The sequence below is a fragment of the Pocillopora damicornis genome, chromosome 1 (assembly GCF_964200805.1).
Source record: "Pocillopora damicornis chromosome 1, jaPocDami1.2, whole genome shotgun sequence".
Lineage (NCBI taxonomy): Eukaryota > Metazoa > Cnidaria > Anthozoa > Scleractinia > Pocilloporidae > Pocillopora > Pocillopora damicornis.
The window spans coordinates 7,123,276-7,139,742 of NC_142670.1; the positions used below are offsets into that span (position 1 = coordinate 7,123,276).

Genomic DNA, 16,467 nt, shown 5'->3' on the forward strand with positions numbered 1-16,467 from the left:
ACCAAGGATGAAAAGCGGTGAAAGTGACAGAGCTTAACAGGAAAAAAAAATTCGCGAATTTAACAGCCAACCGCTTAATACAGGTTCGACTATTCATTCCGAATAAGACAATCAGCCGACGTGAAGAGCTCTATTCACCAATGTGGTATATGCTAAAAAACCACTATAAGTGTAAATGTTTCTTTTCAAGCTAGAGTTGGAAAGTCGATTCCCGAGTTGATACACGTGCAGGCGATAATCACCAAACCAACAGCCCACGCAAAAAGCACTATTCACCTGTGTGGTATATACTCAAAACCGCTGTGAGATGGGTAGATGGAGAAGGGCTATTGTGGATTTTTATTGCTGGCTTCGGAAATGGGAATTATTTTATCTGGCAAACATGAAGAGGCAAATGGTAACATTTGCAATTTAAGATGAGTTTTTTTGTGAGTCTATTTCTCTGTAAACGATAATGGGTTCTAAATATTAATTAATCCTCTTTGGTACATTTGAATTTGATGGGTTTTTTTTTAAAGATAATATATCAGGTATTGGAAAGTAATACATACAAAAAGAGCAAGCGGTTTATGTTAGGCTTAAAGCCAAGTATATAGGAAGGAAAAAAAGAGAAAAATAATAGATAAATATTGCGGTTTGCTTAGGCGTTTTAAGCGGAAGTTTTTTGGTTTTTATTTTTCGTTTGTTTGTTTGTTTGGTTTTTGTTGTTGTCGTTGTTTTGTTCCTTTAACTATTATGAAAGTAAGAAAAGTAAAAATTGGCGCACGATACCAAATAATGTTGTGAATTATTGAGGTCCGTGATAAGGGGAAAGACTTGGGAAGGATGGTGTGGGTTTGGAACTGAGGAGCAAAGAACTAGCGGCAAGAAAGAATACGTAGTTGACAGACAGCTGTGAGCATTAGCCACACGAGTGTTTTGGCGAAGGCCGATTTCTTTCACACTTGCGAATGTATTCATATACAATTAGCGAACTCCAACGTCGTGGAGACCTCTGATCTTTCTCGAAAAAAACTTAGCGGAAGTGGAAAGTGAGGAGGAAGTGAAATATTGGATTGGTGGGACCACTGACGAAACCGGATTTCATTCAATTTTGTTTGCTCGTTTTTATCCGCGCGGGGATCCCGGTTGAATTCCCGCTGGCTCCCTGGTACAAATCTCCTCACCGGCATCCCGAGAGAGATCCCTACAGGTATCCCGTGAGAATCTCGGCGTGAACTTGCGAAAATACCAGCGTACACTCCAGAGGGTAATGACATTAAGGAACTCGTCTTTTTTGTCTCATAACTAACCATTTAATTCTTTCACAAATTCACGAGGATGGCACAATCGAGCAACCGTTTTTAACCCGTAACTGAGTGTTATAACAGAGTGTTATCATCGTTTAATACAGGTCACCAAGAAAAGACAAGAAAACAACATTTTGTACCATAATTTATCATTTCTCTTTCAAGTGAAGCTTATTTTAAAAAATGGCTCAAAAATGTATCGAATAACATCAACAAAACGATGATGCAGCGTAAAAACAGAACGATTAATAAGAATTCTAACGGCCAGACCTCTTGGTAATTACTAAGGAAATGATTTGCGTAATTTTCTTATGTATTATTTGTTAGATACAAACAGTCCTGAGAAGAAAGATAATCTGCAATGCGTTGAGGATATTTGAACTCTAAATACTAACATTGATTTTAGGAGACAAACATGGAATAAATTTTACTTCAGAGACAATTCGTAGTTTTATTCGAGTGATTCCGCCCTAAGTGACCGTTCCATATAACCCGAACAGGCCGATGGGACTCAGTCAAGGATGACCACAACCGCTTAATAGAGACCACCGCTAAAAAGTGGTGAAAGTCACAATGCATAAGAGGAAAAAATTCGGGAATTTTACAACCGACCTCTTAATACAGGTTCGACTATTAACTCTGAATTAGCCAATCAGCCCACGCGAAGAGCTCTGTTGTGGTATATACTAAAAACCGCTGTAGGGTGGATAGACGGAGTTGAGTTATGTAGCACGAGGAGAAAATTTAAGAAGAAGAAAGAAGCCTAAGTCTATCAATTTCTCAGGGAGATTCTTATCTTTACCTTCTGAAATCGTAGCTCTAAGATTCTTGAGAATCCGTCCGGAGATGCTACTCATGAAACCACGTAGCTGTTTACACTCCCAACCCGGGGGGATAAACGGACCATCGACTCATCCTTCCCCCTTCCCATGGATCTTTTTTTTTTTTAAATGATTGTAATATATGCTATCGTCAGTAGAGATGTTCTGCTGAAACATTTACGTTGTCGCAGTTTTTTTAGATCTCCCAGCTTAATCCTCGCCTCCAGGATTTTTCCACGGCTTGTTTTTCCCTAAAAGGTCTAATTCCGAATTCGAATTGAAAATGCCACCCTCTTAAACCGTTTTCATTTCACATCTTGCATATTTCTCAGTCGAGGGTCTCCATAGGGTTAACCGTTAGCCCTAAATCGGTCAAAAAACTAGCTGTTAGGCGTAAAAATTGACAGATTTTAACCCTTAGTTACAGCAAAAATTAACCTTAGAAATCTTTCCTTCCTACAAAGTGTTAATTTGTGTTATTTTGAGTTAACCGCAGCAGAAAAATGGCCAAAATTTAAACCGTTAGCCGCAAGAAGTTCTCCTCGGTCGACCCTCTTCAGTTCTAAGTAAGTTAAGCTGTTTTAGTTAAGTTTACAACCGTGGAAAAAAAATTCATCAATATTTTCTACACTCGAGGAAGCACACCGACCTAGGGTACCCATGATGAGGACTCTTTCTATAAATGGAGTAAAGCATCATCTCCCAAAGTGAAAGGTAATTTCTTTTTCCTTGCCTCTTCAAAGATATATGACAAAACATCATGTCGCTTTACATGCTTACAGAAGCGCGTCGCGTGACATCCTAAGGAACGGCTGCCAATGAAACTAGTAGTTATAAAATCTGAAAAAAAATCGAGGTCTTTATCTTATTTAATAACTCTATCCAAAGAGATGGGCAATAGTTGAGCGAACTAGACACAGGTGCGCTCACTACTTCAAACGACAAGATGTAACAAAACATCATATCTGTCGCATAACGTGCTAAAGAAGTGCGTCGAGATGGATATTAGCAATTATAGAGTCAGAAAACATCGAAGTTTATCTCTCATTCTGTAAACCTATTCAAAGAAATGAGCAAAAGTTATTAAGCGAATAAGACTTAGGCGCGCTCACTACTTCAAACGACAAGAAATGGCTTATGCAGGTTGATGCAGAAATTTTCTTCCCTTTGTCATTGATTTCCTCTTCCATTCTAACAAAAAACCAAGCGACTTGTTTCATTGTTTGACATTTAAAAGTTAGTTTATTGTACTTAGATAATAAGTAAACAATCTAATAGGAGAAACTAAATGAAATCATTTGGCTCCAACTTTCTAGCTCGTTCTGAGCTTCTTTTAATGCTGTGTACGCCGGTAACTAAAATTAAGATAAAACTTCTCGTTTTGCCTTCGGACGATTAGTTTAAAAAATATACTTAAAATGCATCGATCGTCTTGTAAAAAAAGAACACAATTTATCGCATTCAAAATTAAAGGAGAAATCTCAGAAAATTAACTAATACCAAGACTAAATCCTTGCCATTACGGCCAAAATCTGTCATTTTAGGTCCAGATAAACCAAATTCTGATCAGCAGAAACTAACTTTAAGTACCAATTACTGGGTACAAATCATCGAAAAGTTACTCACAATTCCCATCCGACATAAACTAAGATAATCGAGCAATCGGACAACTGATTATTTTCCAATTTCCATGGAAATTCTCCACACACGCACATGGCTGTAACAGCTTTACATCACTCATGAGAAAAAAACCGATTGAGTAAAAGTCTAAGAAACTCTGGAAACGTTTTCAAGACTTTTCAACTTCGACGCCAATGCAACGCCCAAATCCGCTTAGTAGGTAATACATAGATTAAAAATTAACTTTTGTATAGATACTCATGATAATTTCAAGACATTATGTGAAAAAAACCAGTAGTTTCAGCTGAACATAAAAGATCAAGCTCTTAAGAGCAGTTCAGACAAGGAAAAAGTCAACTTTTGAATCAATGAAAATCCGTTCTCTTGTTAAACTTGACTTTAGTCGCCTTTTGGTTCTTCCTGCTTTGAAAAGAAGACTCTTGACAAATATTTAATCGGTAGCTTACTGGTTTATGGTCCAAATATCAGCGTTTGCGGGTACTCTAAAACTCCTTGGGGCTCCAATGCTCACTGCCTTAACTGAAAAATAAAAGAATCTAAGTTTAGGAAGGATAGTTGAGTTGCCATAAAATATTTCATAGCACATGAAACGATACATTGCACATTGCATTGTTTTAAAAGAAATTTGCTTTTTTACTCCTATCAGGTTTCCTAAAAAGAATGTCATCATCGTAAACGTGTCCTCTTGATTTTACTGCATCTCAACTTGCCGGAGCAAAAACTAAATATCGTAACCCAACTGAAAGGAAAATAACACGCAAGTATCATTGCTCATAGATAAGCTATAATTACGATTTAAGGTAACTTTGTATTAAATAGAATGTATAAACAGAATATTTACTTGTTTCGGCTTCTAATATCCTTGACATCCAGGTTGACATCATCACCAATGAGTACAAATGGTGCCCAGTAAATCACCTCCTTGAACTCTTCAATTTCTCTCATACACTTCATGGCCTGATTGAGAGCTTCACTTGCTTTCTTGCCTTTGGCAAGTGCATCGTAGAAGAAACTCATGAACTCCAGGGTTCCCTCGTCGCCAATCGCCCACAAGGTTACTACAACAGATCTAGCACCGGCACCCAAAAGTGCACGCGCCATGCCCACCACACCCTCTGCCATGACTTCCCCACGAGCAGTGTGACAGCAGCTAAGTACAACCAGACGAGCTCGCAACCCAGCTTCTATGACATCTTTCATCGTCAGTAGATAGTCTTCCTCATGCGGCTGAGGGTTTTCTCTTGTGGTGTTTGGCGCTAGGATAACTTCTCCAGTTTCCATTTTACCGTGTGCTGCTATGTGAACTAAGGCCACTGATGATATTCGTTTTAAAACTTCATGTTTTGTTGCCATTTCTCCAGTGAGGGGGGGAACATTGAGGATACGTCCGATCATTTCCACTTCTTCCCTTGCTCCTGGAAGTTGTTCCAAACGTCTTCCCTGATAGATGATATCTTTGAAACATGGGTCGCCGACAAGCAATGCACCAGTCTTGATGTGAAAGTCAGCTGGACAATCATGAATTAGTTGCAACGTCGTCAGAGAGGGAAGCACACGAATTGTGCAAGAATCACTCAGATATGATGACTTGGAGTCCAGCAACGCTGCATAAGGTACAAGGCAAAATGGCCCCTCAGGAACGAATGTTATCTCGTTGCCTTCGATCAGGTCAGCAATAGGAGCAACGATAATGTCATGCAGCTTCTTTAAAGCACTTGATTGGGAGTGCCTCACATCAACTCGGATCACATCATTGGCCTTTTCCTCTTCTGTCGGCGAATCAGGAGGAAGATTTTCGATTTTAACAGTATTTCTTTCACGGATCTCCTTCAGAGTAGTTTCGTTCAGCAGCTGGATGAAACGTTCCAATTCATCCTCAAACTTATAATCGTTGACGTGTACCTTTTTCATCTGGATGTTATCTTCACTGAGGCAAACCCAGAAGTAAACGCATGGTCCATTAATAGCTATGAAAACTGTGCTCAATGTAACGCACCTCAGAGAAATGTGGGATGCGCCTTCCGTTAAAGAATCTCCAGGCTGATATTTTGTGGTCATGAGATCTTTCAGAGCTTGAGCACGTCCTTTCTCTGTGGCAAGAAGAGCCTTTAGAGCTTGACCTCGTTTGAGATTTATACGCCACAAACCTTTGTATGCTCTTTGGTAAAGATTACGATAAGTAATCTTCCACTGATCGTTGAGTTGAAGACTGGCCCTGATATCATCATACAATTCTACACTTGAGTAATAATAGTCAAAGGCCATCATGAGATTTCCTTGGCACTCAAAATGGTTTCCAAGGGAACAGAGTGAGCCCGCCACTCCAGGCTTGTCTCCACTTCTTTAGCAATTTCTAGATGACGTTGATGGTACTTGATGGCTGTTTTGAACTCTCCTAGACTGCGATAAGCGTTGCCGAGATTGCCATAACTTTTTCCCTCTACGGCCTTGTCTCCCACTTCTTGAGCGATTTCTAGAGTGCGTTGATAGTAATCCATTGCTGTTTTGAACTGTCGTAGAACTTGATAATCGTTGCCGAGATTGCCATAACTTGCTCCCTCTCCGGCCTTGTCTCCCACTTCTTTAGCAATTTCTAGACATTGCTGATGGTACTCGATGGCTGTTTTGAACTTTCTTAGCCTGCAATAAGCGTTGCCGAGATTGCCATAACTTGCTCCCTCTCGGGCCTTGTCTCCCACTTCTTTAGCAATTTCTAGATCACGTTGATGGTACTTGATGGCTGTTTTGAACTCTCCTAGACCTTGATAAGCGTTGCCGAGATTGCCATAACTTTTTCCCTCTCCGGCCTTGTCTCCCACTTCTTTAGCAATTTCTAGACATTGTTGATGGTACTTGATGGCTGTTTTGAACTCTCCTAGACTGCGATAAGCGTTGCCGAGATTGCAATAACTTGCTCCCTCTCCGGCCTTGTCTCCCACTTCTTTAGCAATTTCTAGATCACGTTGATGGTACTTGATGGCTGTTTTGAACTCTCCTAGACCTTGATAAGCGTTGCCGAGATTGCAATAACTTTTTCCCTCTCCGGCCTTGTCTCCCACTTCTTTAGCAATTTCTAGATCACGTTGATGGTACTTGATGGCTGTTTTGAACTCTCCTACACTGCGATAAGCGTTGCCGAGATTGCAATAACTTGCTCCCTCTCCGGCCTTGTCTCCCACTTCTTTAGCAATTTCTAGATGACGTTGATGGTACTTGATGGCTGTTTTGAACTCTCCTAGACCTTGATAAGCGTTGCCGAGATGGCAATAACTTTTTCCCTCTCCGGCCTTGTCTCCCACTTCTTTAGCAATTTCTAGATGACGTTGATGGTACTTGATGGCTGTTTTGAACTCTCCTAGACCTTGATAAGCGTTGCCGAGATTGCCATAACTTCTTCCCTCTCCGGCCTTGTCTCCCACTTCTTTAGCAATTTCTAGATGACGTTGATGGTACTTGATGGCTGTTTTGAACTCTCCTAGACTGTGATAAGCGTTGCCGAGATTGCCATAACCTGTTCCCTCTCCGGCCTTGTCTCCCACTTCTTTAGCAATTTCTAGATGACGTTGATGGTACTTGATGGCTGTTTTGAACTCTCCTAGACCTTGATAAGCGTTGCCGAGATTGCAATAACTTGCTCCCTCTCCGGCCTTCTCTCCCACTTCTTTAGCAATTTCTAGACATTGTTGATGGTACTTGATGGCTGTTTTGAACTCTCCTAGACCTTGATAAGCGTTGCCGAGATTGCCATAACTTCTTCCCTCTCCGGCCTTGTCTCCCACTTCTTTAGCAATTTCTAGATGACGTTGATGGTACTTGATGGCTGTTTTGAACTCTCCTAGACTGCGATAAGCGTTGCCGAGATTGCAATAACTTTTTCCCTCTCCGGCCTTGTCTCCCACTTCTTTAGCAATTTCTAGATCACGTTGATGGTACTTGATGGCTGTTTTGAACTCTCCTAGACTGCGATAAGCGTTGCCGAGATTGCAATAACTTGCTCCCTCTCCGGCCTTGTCTCCCACTTCTTTAGCAATTTCTAGATCACGTTGATGGTACTTGATGGCTGTTTTGAACTCTCCTAGACTGCGATAAGCGTTGCCGAGATTGCCATAACTTGCTCCCTCTCCGGCCTTGTCTCCCACTTCTTTAGCAATTTCTAGATCACGTTGATGGTACTTGATGGCTGTTTTGAACTCTCCTAGACTGCGATAAGCGTTGCCGAGATTGCCATAACTTGCTCCCTCTCCGGCCTTGTCTCCCACTTCTTTAGCAATTTCTAGATGACGTTGATGGTACTTGATGGCTGTTTTGAACTCTCCTAGACCTTGATAAGCGTTGCCGAGATTGCAATAACTTTTTCCCTCTCCGGCCTTGTCTCCCACTTCTTTAGCAATTTCTAGATGACGTAGATGGTACTTGATGGCTGTTTTGAACTCTCCTAGACTGCGATAAGCGTTGCCGAGATTGCAATAACTTGCTCCCTCTCCGGCCTTGTCTCCCACTTCTTTAGCAATTTCTAGATGACGTTGATGGTACTTGATGGCTATTTTGAACTGTCCTAGACCTTGATAAGCGTTGCCGAGATTGCCATAACTTGCTCCCTCTCTGGCCTTGTCTTCCACTTCTTTAGCAATTTCTAGATGAAGTTGATGGTACTCGATTGCTGTATCGAACTGTGCAGCATTATGGTAAGTACATCCGAGACTAGCATAAGTGTTTGCTTTGACCTTTAGTTCAGTATTCGATTTCCTTTTTAATTGAAGCAGACGTTCGTTATTGTTGTCAATCTTAAAACTTGTCAAGGGTAACTATATCATGAGCGGATTTGCGAACATTCAATGGAAATATGTTTTAAAAATAATGAGAGTGTTGGATAAAACCTTAAGATTGGAATGATAATTCGAGTGTGGTTTTCTTGAAGAGATTTGATTTCAAGTTATTCGAGAGTGTTAGCTAGTTCTGAAGCGCATTTATTAATTTAGATTCGGTCGAAATGGTGATGCTCGTCTCAAGACAAAAACGAGGGGCATTTAGCAGAAACTCTGGGAATTAGTTAATATGGCCTCTTCTTTTAAGTAAAGTTTCGTCAAACAATCTAAAGAACTCCTTAATAATATTTTAGCTTCTTTAAACTGCTCAGTGCAGTATAAGAGAACATGGCTTGCATTATGTGTAGAAGAATCTGCCTGGAACGTATTTTTTTATTCTTGAAATATTATTCGCATTGCATCTCGTATCACGCTGGAAACATTCGTTAAAGGATACGGTCAATCCCATATGCAACCAGCTCCTTGCTTCTTTATACCAGCAAAGTTCGACACAAGCTCTGGCTCCTGAAAAGGAGAGAATAACTGGTGGTGCGAGGTAATTTATCACTGTTAAGGTATAAACGTATTGATAAAATGGACTTAATTTTTCATTTAGCTGGGAACAAAAATTGTGATAATGAAGGAAATTTGAACTTGTGGAAGAACTCAAAATGAACAATAAGGAACTAATACAAAGCGGCTACCAATTAAGCTTCAATTTATGATGATAACGACGAATTTATCTCGCGCATTCTTTCTTTTAATGCGCTGTTATGCACTTTTCAGCATTTTTCGGGGAAGTTTTCGGGAAGACTGCATTGAGCAGTTTAACTCTTGATAGGGAATCTTTCAGGTGCTTCTTTTTCGGGTTTTGTAACTTCCCCTGCTAATAGTTACAGAGAAGATTTAGGAAACGGGGCTCACAGTTTTCCGTCCATATCCGTGACAAGAATATCAAACCATTTGCAGATGTCACAGCTTAGGCGGCAGCACATTGCCCTCAGATATTTTAAGACTCAGGGTAATGGTCCGGTCCAAGGCTTGAACCCTCGACCTCCGGCGCTCTACAACGTGAACTAACCAGGCAGCGGTATTTGAGAGCTTATTGACATTTTCTTATGCTTTATATCCACATAACAGACATTGACACACCAGATACAATTGACACTTGGAGTGCAGTTACCTGCCACAAACCACACAATCCTCTTTTGACGAAATCAGAGAATAAAATGTTGATGGCTTATGTCTGAAAAACCCACCTTTCTTAATAGCTTTGATGAAAGTGGGTTCCAATTGAACAGCAACTGTTGCATCATCCAGACATTCCATGTAGTTTGCTATGAGATTCAGGAAATGAGGTTTAAAAAAGTTTCATCCAATGAAATTGCAGCAAAGAAGCCTGAAAAATTACAATTGCTTAAATTGCAGTCTAATAACGAGAATCGTTTCTTTTCTTAATTTTCATCCACTAAAGCGGGATTCATGTATTTGTGCTTTTCCTCTGCTGTTGCTCAACTTCTTTCTTTTCTTGATGCAGATTGTGTATTCCGTTATCTTGTAACGCTGCATGAGAGATTTATATATTTATAAATGAAATTGTTACCCAAACGGAAATGAGCTGTTGCCCTGTTACTGTAAAGCTTAGCGTTGAGTCGTTTATCTTTGCAGTTCACATGAAGTCCTTCCGTGTAAGAGTTTATCGCGTTATTAGCTCCTCCTTGTCTGTATTCTTTGTTACCTTCCTCGAGACATACTTTCGCTATCCCTGAAAACATACCGTTTTAATGATTTAGTAATGATTTAGTAATGAGTAATACGACCCTTGACCGATAATGCAAACTTTATACTTCCAAACAAACTTTTAGGTTAAAGGAACTTAGAGCTATGAAAAACGAAAAATTAGAAAAGTTTAATATCTGTACACTTTGAAATTAGAAGATCCTCGCAGCTAAGAACACTACTGAAACTAGTAGTTGTAAGTAGGACCTGAAAAAAATTTCAGGCCCGTACGGGATTTGAACCCATGACCTCTGCAATACCGGTGCAGCGCTCTACCAATTGAGCTAACAAGCCAACTGGGAGGTCAATGAATTGGGTACAAGTCAATTGGTAGAGCGCTGCACCGGTATCGCAGAGGTCATGGGTTCAAATCCCGTACGGGCCTGAAATTTTTTTCAGGTCCTACTAACAACTACTAGTTTCAGTAGTGTTCTTAGCTGCGTGGATCTTCTAATTTCATCTTTCCACCGCAGTGCAAGTATGTGAATTTTCATATATCTAAATCTTCATCTGTACACTTTGTTTGTGTGCAAGCTGTTAAGAGTCTGGGCTGCAGCTTGGTTATTACCAGTTCAAGTTTCTCGGTTTACATTTAGGTCGAGAGGCTTTCACAAACTCCTTTTACAACTGGCTTACGTTTTCCAAAATAACAAAAATTTTACCGGGAGCTCCAATTTCAACTCAACTTTGTTTACAATCGCACTTCAGAAGAGTTTATCTTTGCTCTTTGTTTGTTTAAAAATATACACATGCTCTGTTAGAGGTTTTAGCTGTAGCTTGGCTGTAAGCAAATCAAGTCTGTTCGGTTTACATTTAGATAGAGAGATTTTCCAAAAACCCTTTTACACCTCGGTTACGTTTTCCCAAATATCAAGTTAGAATATAAAACCCCATAATTAGTGCATAAAGCAGAGCAAAGCCAGGAACGAAAAAGTTAAAACTTGTGAATGTTCTGTTAAAAAAAAAAAAACATCGCGCTGAGAGTGACCAGGGTTCGTGGTTTTCCCATCGTTCAGAAAAGTGCGCTAAAAAAAAAATGTTTTTTTGTCGCTGTTGTTTTTTGATCACTTGGTTTTTCTCATACATGTAACTGTCTATTGAGAACATACTCTTAGAGGCCAACTGGAGAAATCTGATTGGGAAAGTACTGCTTTCCCGCGAAGTGCCATTTTGCCTGATGTGAAAGTCAGGGGTTCTATATTTTGTTGACTGGTGGTTTATAGCGTGGGCCTGGTGTTGACATAACTGTCTAACGAGGCGTGAAATATTTAGAAGACCAAAACAGGCGATACGGCCGAGACAAAATGCCTCCTTTTCGCTGTAGAATTCTCAAATTGAGTAAAATTTCTGCCAAACATGCATTGAACAATAACGGACAAACAGGTGTTAGCATAACTTTTAGTCAAATACTTTCTTCGTGGCGGCCTCAAAAAGTTATCCGTTTGCCATTTTTTTCAGCCAACAGCTCTCTCTCGCCGAAAACGACTTTCACATTGAAAAAAAAAAGGAAATTTAGAGTATCTTCAAATTCAAAAGGAAAATACTTCTACTTCGCAAATATTATTCATTTTAGGTGAAAATTGTAGCTACATCTTTAATCTTTAAAACGCCGTGCGTTGATTTGGAAGGAAGCACTTCTAAAACTCAGAAAACTGAGTTATACAAAGCCTAGTGGGCCAAGTTGGACCCATTCTTCTCTAATTTAGGGCTCTTCAAAGCGAAGTCGCGTTCAAATTTGCCGCTTTGTGGCTTGTAAATAATTAATGATGTCATCGTATTCTGCTCCATTGGATCGAGCAATAAATTATTTTTTTGTTTCGTTTTTATTTTACTGGTAACAAAGTTTGAAATTTGAAGATATTTTGCTGCTTCAAAAACTCATTCACAAAACATACGCAAATTTTGATGTAAATAGGACAAAAAAACTTCACTGGGACGTCTTTCAAACAATCTTACTTCACCTGGTTTTCTTACCTCTTAAAGGGTCATTGTATATATCCAGTTCAGCGTCACTTGACGTAACTTGACTTTCCTCTGTTGCTGAAATTACCGAGAAGATATTTCAACTTTGTTAGTGATCACAACTATGTGCAATTACAACTAGCGTTCTAATACTGGCGTATTTAGTGGATTCCTTAAAAACCTTTGAGTCGAAGTAATCCAAAAAATCGTCCACCGGAATTAAGATATACTTAATTAACAAACTGTACAAAATCACCACAACGAAGTCTCTCCCTGTTGCTTTTTCTTACCTGTGACTGGAAACTCATTTTTCACCTCCAGTTCTTCTCCCGTTGTTGGGAGGTTGCTTTCTGCCATAGCTAGAAATAAAATTGAATCGATTGTACTGTGCTACATTGTTTAAAATCAAAAGAGGAGACTCAGATGAAAGTAACCTAAAGAAAACATTTTATACTTAATCATAGAGAAAGAATGAGAATTTCAAAGTTTCCTCCGTCACGCTATGGTGATTGCATGACAGCTCCAGTCAAGTTCCGCGGATTGTGTCATGTTTGTTTTTTCAATTGTTTGTTTATTTGTTTGTTTTCGTAGTCTCATCTGATGAAACGTCGTTCAAGGCTGTCCCTTATCAAAGTGTGGAGTTGCAATAAACAACCTAGTTGTACTCGGTAGGCATGGATCAAAAATAATGCAATAAAAGACCAATTTCTCTGCTACTTATACGTTAAGGTGGGACCCGCGAGCGAGCAGGAAAGCTGTGCTCTGATCGGCGACCCAAGAGTGCAAAATGTGTTTTCTTTCGTTTCCACTTTGATTCCCCACAGAAGGAAAAAAAGAAATGCTTGTAGCTTGTTGAATACCTCGTATAATTTCGTAACTAAACAATATATTTTTGTCCAATGAATAAAAGCTTTTCCAGCATTTTTGTTTAAAACAGAGGTCACAGATTCGTCCTAAATGAAAACAAAACAAAACAAAAATCACAACAAAACTGGCAGATTCGTTTGGTAATTCCGTGGTGCATGAATGTATTTTGTTATCGTGTGATACATCCTTTGATCCGTTGCTGACGAAGCCTTCGTCTCGGTCCCGGCTTAAAATATAGTGAGGGAAATTGGCCGATGTACAGCCTTCTTGGCTCACATTTGTTCAGTAATGCACACGCATATATGAGGTATTAGATAACCGCGCGTGGATTCGAATTTTACCATCCAGTGTTCATGACATCTTTCACTTCTTCAAATAGATAATTTAATTCAAGCGGATAAATTCGTATCCATAGTACGACATGTATCATCCTTTTGATTCAAAAGATATTGATCGAAAATTTGAATCAAATACAATTTTTTAAATAAGAGCATCGAATACAGAGATCCGCTACACCGAAACTCAGCTCGCCGGAAAACCAATTCAATTTCGGACATTGGAATACAACAATTTCTCATAACAAGAACTATTTATTTTAAAAAAGAACTGAATTCAGCTTCAGGTAAAAAAAAAACAATAAAAAAAAAACAGCCCACATGGAAAGTATTACTGTCATGTTGATAAATTCGGTTCTAATGCCGACCTTGATACCTATATATGTGATGATATAAATGGCACATTTACAGCGTGCAGTGGAGATGGGAGATGTCAAGTTTCGGAAACTGTAAAAATTCTGGTATTTCACCAGGAACCATATTACCTTTATTATTACTATATATGGCGAATATTACGATATCAAAAGAAACGTAGGGATTGTGTATTTTTTTTCAACCTCGAGCTTTGTTTCAAACTTCGTTTGTTTACGAGAGATATTTGCTGGTTTTGATATTGACAAAAGCTGATTATATAAAGAATGTTATCTAGCTCCGTCACATGCTCATCACACGCTTCTGCCGCATAATGATCACGCACAGTTAAACCTTTAACTCCCGTGATCTAATTGTTAATTCTCCCCTCTAGCTGCTACATGTTTCCTTTCAAAGTAGATACGGAAATCTGGTGTTAGTTCAAAGATAACGAATTTTACCTGATAAAACTTTGAGTATTCTCATCGCCTGTTTGCTGGATAATTTATGGTATATTACAGGGATAAGTTACAAGTTATTCACTTCTAGGAGTTTAAGGCTGTAGGAAATTGCATCGCTGTATGTTAATCTACATGTATGTTTATCTTCATTTCAGCATTGATATCAAATCTGTCGATCCACCTGATTGAAAGAGAGGGGTTTTTCGTTTCGGTCGTCGGATAGAGATTTTTTTTTTCCTTTGTCACGAAGTAGCTTGAAATTTCCATCTATCATTATGCATTTGAAGACATGAAACTTTCGACATAGATGATCTAAGCCGTATGCAGGATGATCCTCTATGTATCCACTGTATGTTGTGGCTCATTAACAAGAAATCGATAGTTATATGTGGGTGAACTTCAGATCGTAAAATCTGATGACCTTTGATTCGATCCTGCGTTCGTGACGAGTAAATTATATCGATATTTCTTTCATTCTTTTGTCTCATGTCTCAAATTATTTCTATTTGTATCTTTAGTCAATACCCGTTAATCTTATTCACTGCATTAGGTCGCTATTAACTTATTCTGTCCTCACATTAACTCCTGTGAAAATGTGACTTGCCCCATCGGCAAGCTTGTAACAAAACGGTGCACTTGGTAATACCAGCAGTATTGAAGAAGCTGAATATGAGCTCATCGAACTCGAAACAGAAAATGATGTATCATTGTTTATTTCGTGATACATGATTGTATTTTGTAGCTATGCTGTTTCACTATTTATACGCCAAGTTGAGACTGGGCTTCATATAACATCTTTTAAGTTTTCATTTTCACTAATCCGGAATAGAGCACAATAATATAAACATCGTACTTTTAATTTTTTTTTTTCTAATGCGATGGTCGTTAAACCACCGCCAGCTTAGGTTGTAGGGCGCTGGACTACCATGCAGGAGGTCGAGGGTTCAAGCCCTACAGAACAGAATTCTGCTACAATATCAGCACTTACTGAGCCCACATTTTTATCTTCCAGCGCACGATGTAAACACTCAAACATCGTGCCCATGTTTTCTGTTATCGCGCGAAAAAATTTATCTACTAAAACTGAACTCTGATAGATAACCAGTTAGAAATGATATTACCAACCACCTTGTAGATACGAAGTTCGAACATTTGAAGGCTAAAATTTATTCAACGTCGACGATTACCGTGTCAAGTTTCGCAAGGAGGTGGATTGATGTCCCAAACCATTTAAAAAAACCAGAATAATTAATCGTGTCCTTGAGGAGGTTCCCTTTTATACGTGATCAAGAAATCGAAGTCATCGTGATTCTGGTGTTGAATTTTTCACTACTGTTGACACGGTTTCCCAATTTCTCTGCTATTTATACGTTGTGGTGGGAGCAGCGAGCGAGCAAGAAAATCTGTGCTTTGATCAGCAACCAAAGAGCGCAAATGTGTTTTCTTTTTATTCCCTCGTTGATTCCCAAAAAATAAAAGACAAAAAAAAAGAAAAAGAAATGCTTGTAGCCTGTTGAATACCTCGTATAATGTCGTAACTAAACAGTTTATTTTATTCATATGAATAAAAGCTTTTCCAGCCTTTTTGGCTAAAACAGACGCCACAGATAAGTCCTAAATGAAAACAAAACAAAACAAAACAAAAATCATAACGAAACTCGCAGACTCATTTGGTAATTCCATGGTGCATGACAATATTTTTTTATCATGTGATACATCCCTTAATCTTTTGCTGAGGAAGTCTTCGTCTCGGTTCTTAAAATGTAATGAGAGAAATTGGCCGATGTACAGCCTTCTTAAGCTCACACTTGTTCAGTAATGCACACGCATATATGAGGTATTAGATAACCGCGTTTGGATACGAATTTTACCATTGAGTGTTCATAACATCTTTTACATCTTCAAAGAGATAATTCAATTCAAGTAGATAAATTCGTATCCAAAAGTGGACATGTATCATCCTTTTGATTCAAAAGATATTGATCGAAAATTTGAATCCAATACAATTTTGAAGTAAGGGCATCGAATGCAAAGATACGCTACACCAAAACTCAGCTCGCCGAAAAAACAATTCAACTTCGAAGATTTTAATACAACAATTTCTCGTGACAAGAACTACTTCCTTTAAAAAGAATTGAATTCAGCTTCAGGTGAAG

The 16,467-nt window shown here is 39.0% G+C and overlaps 2 protein-coding genes across 5 annotated transcripts in view; both read right to left on the reverse strand.

Annotated features, from left to right (window-relative positions):
- The window catches only part of LOC149051672 (uncharacterized), a 225,988-nt gene that overhangs the window by 148,434 nt on the left and 61,087 nt on the right, over nt 1–16,467 (reverse strand). The window contains exons 5-6 of the mRNA XM_089214580.1: nt 7,473–8,072; nt 6,513–7,352 (exon numbers count right to left, since the gene is read on the reverse strand). Of these exons, the coding sequence (XP_089070706.1) occupies nt 6,513–7,352; nt 7,473–8,072 (1,440 nt within the window). The remainder of the gene's footprint in view (nt 1–6,512; nt 7,353–7,472; nt 8,073–16,467) is intronic.
- The window catches only part of LOC113678086 (uncharacterized), a 128,039-nt gene that overhangs the window by 59,670 nt on the left and 51,902 nt on the right, over nt 1–16,467 (reverse strand). The window lies entirely within an intron of this gene.